Consider the following 10837-nt stretch of genomic DNA (forward strand, 5'->3'; position numbering starts at 1 on the left):
TTATAATCCAAATAACCTCTAAAAACAAAATTTTATGATATCTAAGATACATTTAGAATACGTTTTGTAGTGATTATAGGAAGTGTTTCTAGTATTTTTTATGCTTGAAAGATAAAAAAATTTAAGTATTAAAAAGATTAGAAACACTTTCTAAAATCACTGTCAAACGCACGCTTAATATGCAGGAATCGAAGTAGGAATAAAAATGAGGATGAAATATAAAAAAGAAGGATCAAAATCTAAAAAGGAGAAAAAAGAGCTTTAAGTTCAATGAAAATGAACAGGTCACCCGAGTGCAACAATGATTCAATGAATGGGAAATGAAATAGATTTTCTATTCTAATTACCTATTCCGATGTTCCAAACACGTTCCTAAAAAGACTACACTTGCCAAAAAGAGTGTAACTAAAAATAATTTGTTGAAGTTGCATTCCATATACACCCTGTTATTCACATTGATACCATACCTGTAACTGATTCTCATTTCCTTTAAAAAGGTAACAAATTCAGCTTCAAAACTATTCAATGCAATTTGCAGAGTTATGAGGAGAGACAAAGTGAAAGCCGCTATCCTCTAATACTCATTCCTTGTTCTAAACAGGATCAACTAAACTGCACAAAAGCTTTATTCACCTACCAGACAACACAATGATCTACTTCAACATGGAGAATCACCAAAACCATATAAGAAGCAACAAGTGTTAGAAGACCGTGGCACATGTGTTTCAGCTGTCATTGATGGAACCTCGCATATTGCAACCAATTAAAGCCCCACCCAGCCCCCAATTCAAGAAAAGTTGTAATCAATAACAATGCAGGTTAGAACAAGAAAGTCACTAAACCATAAAACTCCTTTGTCATGTTTCTGAACCTTCTGTACATCTCTCTGGGACTTGTCCTTTTGTCTCTGGGTAGCGGATATATAATTCCGCAAGTAAATCTGGATGGTCTTGAAAAAGGATGGGTAGCTGCAACAAGGAAAAAAGCTAAGCAAACAGTTCAAACAAAATAGGCTAGATATATATCAGATGTGAGGATGGGTTCCCATTACTTGACTTATCCAACCCTGATTTCTAGGATTTAGGTTGATAAGTTATAAAAGAGACTCCATTGTTTAACACCCTACAGGGGGTTAAACCTCATTAGGATCCATTAGTAGCATGCCCCCTGGATATATAGATGTATGAATTTCAAGAAATTAGAAGTATAGTTGTTTTTCCTATTGTTCCCTCGTTTTATTTTCCAAATTCCAAAGATTTCTGCACTTTTGAGAGGTAAAAAGATTTAGGTGATGGCACCCACAACAGGTCCCCAGCAAGCCCTGCAAATGCAATGCTAAATGTACTGATTAAAAAGAGAGCTCGTTGAAAGCATTCGGAGGATTTTACAAGTATATATTGAAGTAAGTGCTACTTGCCTCATGACATGAGTCTGACCGTGACAATTATAAGGGTAGTGGGATTCCTCCCCTTCTTTTAAGTTCCTCACCAAGTTACTCCTCATTTCACTTGTGAGGATTTTTTTGAGTGGTAGTGATTTTTATACCAAGTTCTTTAAAAAATAAAAACGATAATCACTATAGGAAACCCTTGTCTTTGTGTAGGTAACATGTGTATGTTTCTAGTCGTTTTATCCCCAGACTGGACAAAATAGTTAAAAGCCAGGATACAATGGCCTGTCTGGATCCATCAGGCCTTGAATATGGTACACCTATGACATATAAGTAGGGAGACATGAATCTTTAATGGTGAGCACCTCTTTGAGAAGAATGTTAACACGGGGATTCCTTCCATATTTGCACATAACATCAACGAGGGATCTGTAAAGCTTGTCATCCTGCAACCGGGTCTGCAATCATAAAACATTGACTCAAATTAGGAGAATAGAAAGTGAAAATGGTTCTGTTTTTCTGTTCTTAGATCATACCCTGATTTTGTTTACTAAGTTGACAGCCTCCACACGAGCTTCCAATGCTGTTGGTGGGTCTTTTGTAGGTGCAACAGAATTAATACTGTATCCTCTTGGCAACAAGATGTTGAAACCCGTCAAGAGTTCATGGTGGCCCTCAAACATCTCCTTCACCAATGATATAACTTCCAGGGTATCAAATCTGTCAGCATGCACACACAACAGAGGATATTGGTATGCCAATGTAACAACTGATTAGATAATTGAACATTATCTTCACTACTTCAATACGTGGAGACTCCCATCTAATGGCATTTATACTTTCAATAGTGAAAATCACATGAGTATTTGAGAATAAAAGTATACACAATTATATGCTAAAAGCATCCTTATAAAATCTTCTTGTTGAAATTCATAACGTCTGAGAACATTCTCTAAAAACCATTGTCTCCCACAACCGTAATTTCCAGTACATGTACTCAAAAGAAGTGCAAATAAATCAACATTTAAGAAAGAGTAGACCTTATCTTTATTGTCAGATGATAAAAGCTTGATTAGAAAAAGGTTAAAAAAAACAAGCGTACCAAAATCATGCCACTAACCTATTGCAACTCAAATATAAAGGTAAAAAATTCCAAACTCTATGAAAACTGAGAGGCCCCAAAAATAATGATGGATGCCATATATCAATCGACAACCTCAATGGAAGTCCTAAGCATGGTTGAAAGTCACAATATCAATCACCAACTTGAGGGTCCTGAGACACATTAGTCTCAACATCTTAGATTGGTATCGGATGATATGCAAAAGATTCTGGTTTAAAAGCTTAAATTTTTTTAAAAAGATTACAAAAATTATTACAAAAATAAATACAAATAGATAGACTAAAAAATTAATACAATAAATTTTTATTGCATATAGAATTATTCAAATTGTGATAAAAGCATACCTTTAGAATGATTTATAACAATATTAAAATTTAAAAATTCTTAATTCAATTACTTAATAGTAAATATTTCTTATTGAAGATGAAAATAAGAAAAAGTGAACTTATTTTTTTCTAACAGATTTGCTTAAATTAAATATTTTGAATTATTAAAGAAATACAACCATGAATCGTCTTTAAAAAAATAAACATAATTTTTCCTATCAAATATATTCGTTAATTTTAATTTTTATATTAATATTCATTTCCTATTTATTTGATGTAAACCTAAATATTTATTATTCATTTGCTATAATCCTAATTTCCATCAAATTTCTATCATCCATTTAAATACAAATACCCACCAAATACTCATTATCTACTTAAAAACAAATGCCCATGATTCAAAGACAAATGCTCATGATTCAAAACCTAAATTCTTAATCCTATCAAATTACCCATACACCCCATCAAACACCTATCCCCTTCTTTGCATGATACCCATTTCACCTCTAAATGGATGACTCCTTATTTCTCTGCACAATACCCATTTTTGAAGGCTCTAAACTAGACAAAGCAACCATATGAAGATGCAAAGTTTGAAGGATGAAGATGTCGTTAGGACACTGTTTTGTTTTTGTTGTTGGCAATTTTGTTCCTTTGCATTATAGTATAAGGTCTTTTTAAACAGTAACTTACTTTCCATTGAAGATTTGAGGTTGTCGTTTCATCAACTAGACCATCATAGGTAGGTCTAAAAAGGTTCGAGTAAAGGTAAGTTAGTTTTTTGATGAGGTAGGGTTGGATTGGAAGTTTTAAAATTGAGCTAAAATGTTTTAATTAATTTTTGGAAAATTGGGATTTTTTTTTTTTTTTTAAATTCTATTTCCTACCTAAATGTGTTTTAAGGGATGCTCTCATTCAGAAAACATCCTTAACTTGTCCTACCATTCTCAAAAGTTCTCAAAGGTTCTTTGAATGAACTCTGAGTTGTTGAAGAGACTTGCATCCCTTTAGGAGCTAAGGTGAATCCACCGAAGCATTCGAATCCACTAGAGCATTCAAGGTACTACATAGCAAACGTAGATCATGATAAAAACATTGGATAGTAAGTCTTAGGGTAAACAACCAAATAAAATTGTGTACCATAGTCTCATATAATGGATTTAGATCTCAAGTCTTAAACCCCATGGTTTTTTATCCCCACAGTTAGTATGAGGGTTTTCCACATAAAAAACCTCTTGATCTTATGTGTTAAATTGTCATTGATCATTCCTAATTTCTTATAAGGTTTAATTGGAATAAAAATTTCAATTCTTATATTAAAATCTTTAAAATACACTCATTCATATATCTTTGGGTGTTACCCTACTGGAACATAGGTTTTTCAGATGCAAATATAAGGATGAAGATGTAGAGGGTTCGAACTCTCCATACATAGTTCTTTATTTTTGTGGGTTTTGATCTTCTCCTCTTCTCCACATTTTTGCTCCACCATTACCATTTTGTCCATCACCTATCACCCAGATGCACTCAAATAGATCAATATCGGCATAATCTTTGAGTTGTCTCAAAGTTGCTGCGTGATTTGCTTCAAGACGGTTAATTTATCTTCAATTCAATCATGCCTATTCGCAAGACAACCAAATAATGAACTCAGGTATCGGTCTAGTATCCACCATGGCCGAGTCGTACCGGTCTTGATCGAGATTGTGATCCCTGGTCCAAAGACTCCTTGGTACTCTAAGCTTTGGTGATTTCAATATTTCTATGTGCTCGAGAATTTAGCCCCAATAGATTCAGTCCACATCAAATGGCTATAAGTCCAACCATTAGAATATTATCATTTATTTGATTAGGTGCAATAAAAGATCAGAAATGGATATTCTTTCCAATTCTTCCTATGGTAGAATCAGAATGAATTTTTTCAAATTCCATTCCTATGTTTTAAAATACCTTAGGAATCAATAGTATGAATAACTTCTTATATTCATTTCAACCTTTGATGATGGTCGAAATTGATTTGAAAATAAATGTATTTTCAATAGTACCACTATTCAACATTACCCCACTTTTCAATAACCAAGCATAAAATCTTCATTTTTTTTTATCGACCAAAAAAGGAATTAAAATTATTTTTCTCTTTCGTTCCTTTATTTGTGTGGCAACAAATCAAATAAACCCTTCCTCCATTTTCTCAACCAAAAAGAAATTCTCATTGTCCAAATATAAATAAAACATGAAATTGAAAGGGGAAAACAATCAATTCTCTCCTCTTTTTCCTCTGTTGTCTCAATAAGTAGATAAAAAAGCAACTCAATTTCCCATCAACAAATAAAATATAAACAACAAAACTTAAAAATTAATAAGAATAAAATTTTATCTCTTTTTTTTCCTCCATATCTCAGAGCCCAAATAGAAAATTTTCACTTTCTCATCAACCAAAAGAACATAAAATATGAAATTTAAAAAAAAAAATATGAGAACTTTTGTTTGATACCCATATTTTTTTGATAGCTTGTTCTGTCTTTTTCTATTTTCAGCTTGAAAGGGGAATGATAATAAATAAGGAGTATGAAGAAATGAATATCATGAAGTTACCATGGAATGGAAAAGAAATTCTATTCCCATTCCAGGCTACTATTTGCAACCTACTGCCAGAATGAGCCACTGGTGGAATGGAATTCTCATTCAACTATTTCATTCCTAATGAACAAAAAAATACATTAGAGGATAGCAAGTCAACCAAAGATGATAGCATCAAACACACATCTAACTAGAATTGGACAGGATGAATTGCAAGAACAAGTTGTAGTAGATACACATAAAACCGTATCAGTAGCAATACTTCCTTGAAACTAAAATTAGCCACTAAGTGTCCGTTTGGATACTCTTCTTGTTTTCTATTTTTAAGATAAGAAAATAGTAGTAACTTTTATATAAGATACAAGAACTCTTAGAGAGTTCATTAAAAAAAATAATGATTTTAAAATCTGTTTAAAAAATTGAGGTATCAAAAAAAATTTACTATCTTAAATTTTAAAATTTTCTAAAGTAATTTCTAAACACATAAGACAAATTTATACTTTTTATACAAGATGTTTTACTTTCATATAGAAATTCCTGGTTTTAAAAATCAAAAACAGAAAGTGTATACAAATGGACACAAAGTAATCCAATAAAACTGCAGTAACTTATAAAATTCCAAGGGAAAAATTGGTGCCTCCACTCTTCGATATGGCCAAGCTTCCTACAGATTCTAGCACATAAAGACTAGAAAGCATAAACTGCAAATCCACAAGTTTTAACAAAACCACGCATGCCAACAAAATCCCAAAATATAGAGTTGTTCTACAATCTATCCACAAGGTGAGGTGATAAACTTATCTTGTTTTATCTAACATATCCGACTGGAACCATATACCTTGTTTAATAAAAAAGAAACTATAACCATATACTCCATGGTGGTATTGAAAAATCAGTTTTAACAATTTCCTACAGTAATATAAATAATTAACATTATATGTAAAATTTGGTTGATATTTCATGTGGTATCACTATTTTGATAGATGCTAACAAAAAATAAATAAATAAAAGCATAACTTCCTTAGTTTTTGTCATTTGATGCTGCTGACATCTTGTTTTACAGGATCCGCATGGCTTGGTCATTGCATGTCATGTGTCTAATTTGTGATACATATGCGTCACTACGGTCTGGCAAATTAAAAAACATTGTATGCCCTATGACTCAACGTCAAATAATTACAATGATATCCACTAGCATGCTCTGGGCACTTACTCCCTCTAAGCTCTAATGAAAGGTTCCATCCATACTCTCTCCTGTGTTTCACTTTCTCCCCATCCCTACAACACTAGGGCAAAGATGCCTGAGTACCTCCTAGGCCCATAGAATGCGCACGCCCACTCATGGTGGATGTCAAGGGGTTTTTTCCTATAAATCTTTAGATGCAGGTGACATCACATACACCTGAAAGGAAACTTTACTTCACTCTTGTTGCAAAAAGAGCAAATGTTCCTTCCTAGTATTTATTTAGGTATGTTCCTTCCAAGTATTTATGGCTCAATGATCTCTTATACCCACTCAAATATGTCAACTTCAACACAACATTTAGATACTAAGACATCTATTTAAATTGGGAACAAGACTAGGGACAGGCTTAATAAATCTCGATGATGGGACTGTTCATCCACCACTAAGTAATTTAACAATTTGTTTAAGGCTTTTGGTTTGGTAATTAGAATTGCAAACTCAATGCAGAATTGACATGCATTGAGTGCATATTGATCAGAATGAGAGAAAGGGAATATCATCACGTCTTATAGAAACATTTCATCACCAAAAAGCCTTCATTTATCACAGGAAAATTTGTATGGGAGCTACCTTTTCAAACAACTATAGCAAGGCTCTAACTCTTGTCAAAAGGAAAACAAGGAAAAAAAAAAAGAGAAAAATGAACTCTCCTAGATTTTCCCTTCAAACTATGATATCTCATCCTATATGGCTGGCCTCTTCCTAAGAACCCTACTCAAACATATTCAACATGAGAAAGACAACAACCATCATCATGGAAGAGCAAAACTTTAGCATGCTAAATTGACTGTACCTAGATAAAATCACTTTAAGGCAAGTTATATTTTGTTCAAATTTACTACAACAACAACAATCTTCCCTTCAAAATTAAACAAGCAAAATAAAAGCCCACTTCCTACCTTTCCAATCCACTTAATGAACCTAAACTTAAAAAGACTCCTACTGTAAATAAAATGTCAATTACACCATTAATATATTAAACTCGCATTAGTTTTTACTTCACGCAAGTATATAACTTGACAAGGATTAAGATATTTTTTTTAAAAATTTCTCCATTTTTACATCCTTATCTTCATGTTGAGATAAATCAGAAACCTAAACCAAGGTCCAAGTTCTTGTAGTCTTCACCCAATGGAAAGCTTTAGAAAGAAAAAGAAGTACCTTTAATGTGTTATCCACCAGTTGACAAACCCTCAGGAGGGTGGAGATTGCATTAAATGAGACAAGAAACCATATCACATTTGTAGGAGATATAGAGGCCTTGTTTACAAGATAGGGAGGCTGACCATCTATACAATATTGTACTATTGCATAAAGTGAAATTTCCAACAGGAATCTAAGGTACCATAGATGGTCAAAATTGCCTTTACAGATAGAAGGCTATTATACAGAGAATAATAAAGCCTTCAGAGCTACAATAATCCTTGCTTCATGTAGACAGAAATTGTTTCAAATTTCAGGATGGCATGTGCCCCAGACCCCGTTGAACCCACACTGGCTCCTCTAGTGGGCCAGGCTAGGCTTGGGCCAAGCTTGGACAGCACTTACCTAAATTTTTCTATGCCAAGTTTTGAGCTACCTAGCCAAAACTTACATCTCTACTTATAGGAAAGAAGTGCTGAGAAAGATTGACTCAAAAGGCAAGAATCATTTGCAATACTTTAGGTACTTTGCATAGAAGCTAAGAGATGACAAAAATAACACCACATTAATTGAAGACTGGAATTAATATATTCAGCATCCAGGATTATTGTTCTGACTTCTAAGGTTACGGATGTGGTCTTAAAAAAGGTTGTGTTAATCTGAGAAGACTGGCAGACTTAAAAGCTTACTTTTTCTGTTCCGCAAGAGCTGAGGCAAAGGGAAAGGAAAAAAGAAATACAACGAGGAAGGAAATAGAATGCAAATCTGAGCCAAATATTCCTGCACACTTTCCCTAACTTCCCTCAAATATTGTGAACAAAAAAAAAAAATGGAGTCGAAAAATGTAAAATTTTTCCCCTGTTTTCGTAATATTTTGTTTTTCTTCATATTCCTATTGTAACCATACAAAAGAAATTAATATTGCTTCCACTTGTCTTTCTTTCTTTCCCTCATTGATTTCAATATCTGATCAAAGTATAAGCTTTAGAACTAGAATAAAGAAAAGAAAAAAAGAAGAAAATGGATTCCTTCCTCGATCTACTGTCAACATTTTCCATCCTATTTCCTCTTGGGTTCCCAGTAAGAAAGAGAGCCTTAGGATGAGATTGCCTCATCTCCAAATTGTGATTAAGAAACCCCAGGTACATTTGATCTTTTTATTTTATTTTATTTTTCACTAATGTATACTCATTTCCTTATTTTAGCCAAGCCACCATCTTCATTCTAAACCTAACCCTAAGCCATTTAAACAATATCCGTAAAGCCAAATTCTGTCCTCATAACCGGATGGCTTAGTTTCGCGTCTCCAATACCCACCCAAATTCATATTTTCCCACACTTCTTCGTCAACCAAACACATCCATCCCATGAATAATGAAACAGAGGACATCAAAACAAAAACAAACCCAAAAGTAGGGGGGAAATAAAAAGAAGAAGAAAAGAAATGAACGTACGTTCCTTCCTTGTAATCTTTCATGACTCGCAAAAAACCACGGTATCGGCTATCTTTGCGAGACCCAAATGTATCCCTCACCAACTTGAGATACTCCACTCCCTGTTCTATCGTTCGCTTCCCTTCCGTTCTAGCCCTTGAAACACTTCTTCATAACAAATGACATGCGTATTGAAGATTCAGTGAGAAAGAGACATTACGGTAAGATGAGAGAGAGAAAGAGAGATGAGAGAGACTCGCTGATCGTACTGAGAAGACGGCGATGGTTGATTGGGATCGGCCATGATGACGCGTCGGAGCTTCAATTCAAACACCCACAGTCGTTTCTTTCGCGGTTGTTGCAGTTAGTAGTTCTGTTTCGCTGCAAAGATGATTCTGGACCCTTGGGCTTATTAGGGAAATTATGGGCCAACACGCTGTTTGGTGTGTTTTATACTGCACTTTTTCTTTTCGGCCGATTTCTTGGTTCCGAAAAACTTCGTACTTGTTAAATATTTCATAAAATTAAATTAAAATTTAATCTAAATCATCGAAATATTTATCATCATAAATTATAATTATAATAAAATATTATAATAAAAAAAATTAAGTAAAATAAATATTTTGGAATAACAAAAAATATCATAAAGGTAAACAAGACAAATGAAGGTAAAAAAATAAAATGGATTCGTTAGTTTAAAAATAAGTTAATTATTTTTATGTATTACTTAAATTTACTAAATTACTTAAATTAAAAATGTGTTTAGTAACATTTTTATTTAAAGTATTTTTAGTGAAAGTATTTTGTCTGAAAGTGTTTTTAGAATAATCACTTACAAGTATTTATTCAAAAAACATTGTATAAGTAATTTTTTAGTATTATAAGTGGTTTTTCACATTTTTTAAAATGTTTTATAAGAATGTGTTTGGCAACGATCCAGATAAGTGTTTATAGCATTTCTAACACTTGAAAATATTTGTTTTTTAAACATTAAAAATATTAAAAATACTTCCCAAAACCACTACCAAACACACTCTAAATTTTGTCAAATACCTCATTTTTTATTAAAATTTTATTAAAAAATAGTGATAGTGTTTTATGGATAAACATTTTATTGGTGATTCATCTAAAAACACTTTATATGCGTTTGACAGTGTTCTAGTCTTTCTAAAACTTGAAAATATTTATTTTTTAAGTATTAAAAATATTAAAAATACTTCTCAAAATCACTTTCAAACACACTCTAAGTTTTATCAAATACCTAATTTTTTTATTAAAAATTTATTGAAAAATCATTAATAGTGCTTTTTTGATAAATATTTTATTGGTGATTGATCTAAAAACACTAAGTTATTAATGATTCTGAAAAGTGTTTTTGGTATTTCTAACACTTTAAAATTTTTATTTTTCGAGTATTAAAAATGTTAAAAACACTTTTCAAAATCATTGTCAAACATACTTTAAATAAATAAATACTTATACTAAAAACATTTATTATGTATTTGACAATTATTCTGAAAAGTATTTTTGATCTTTCTAGCACTTTAAAATTTTTATTTTTTGACTATTAAAATGCTAAAAACACTTCTCAAAATC

General features: G+C 32.4%; 1 protein-coding gene across 3 annotated transcripts; it reads right to left on the reverse strand.

The window, feature by feature from the left end:
- Positions 1–464: 464 nt before the first annotated feature.
- On the reverse strand, positions 465–9633 carry LOC117904382 (paired amphipathic helix protein Sin3-like 3). Of its 3 annotated transcripts, none has more exons than XM_034816967.1 (5): positions 9511–9633; positions 9263–9406; positions 1927–2110; positions 1756–1848; positions 465–968 (listed from the first exon to the last, which is right to left on the reverse strand). In XM_034816967.1, the coding sequence occupies exons 1-5, from the start codon at positions 9543–9545 to the stop codon at positions 858–860; spliced, it is 567 nt and encodes a 188-aa protein (XP_034672858.1). In that variant the 5' UTR covers positions 9546–9633; the 3' UTR covers positions 465–857. The 3 variants fall into 3 exon arrangements, with proteins under 3 accessions (XP_034672858.1, XP_034672857.1, XP_034672859.1); XM_034816966.1 differs by having other exon boundaries at positions 9263–9409; XM_034816968.1 differs by having other exon boundaries at positions 9263–9409; positions 9498–9633.
- Between the last annotated feature and the right edge of the window lie 1204 nt (positions 9634–10837).

Source organism: Vitis riparia, chromosome 17, assembly GCF_004353265.1.
Source record: "Vitis riparia cultivar Riparia Gloire de Montpellier isolate 1030 chromosome 17, EGFV_Vit.rip_1.0, whole genome shotgun sequence".
In the NCBI taxonomy this organism is placed as follows: Eukaryota; Viridiplantae; Streptophyta; class Magnoliopsida; order Vitales; family Vitaceae; genus Vitis; species Vitis riparia.

Coding starts and splice junctions, on each gene's coding strand:
- LOC117904382 (XM_034816966.1), bottom strand. CDS start 9,545: ATGGCCGATCCCAATCAACCATCGCCGTCTTCTCA. Junction 9,410..9,510: donor CAACCATCGCCGTCTTCTCA/GTACGATCAGCG, acceptor TTTGTTATGAAG/AAGTGTTTCAAGGGCTAGAA. Junction 969..1,755: donor TTAACATTCTTCTCAAAGAG/GTGCTCACCATT, acceptor TCCTTGTTGCAG/CTACCCATCCTTTTTCAAGA.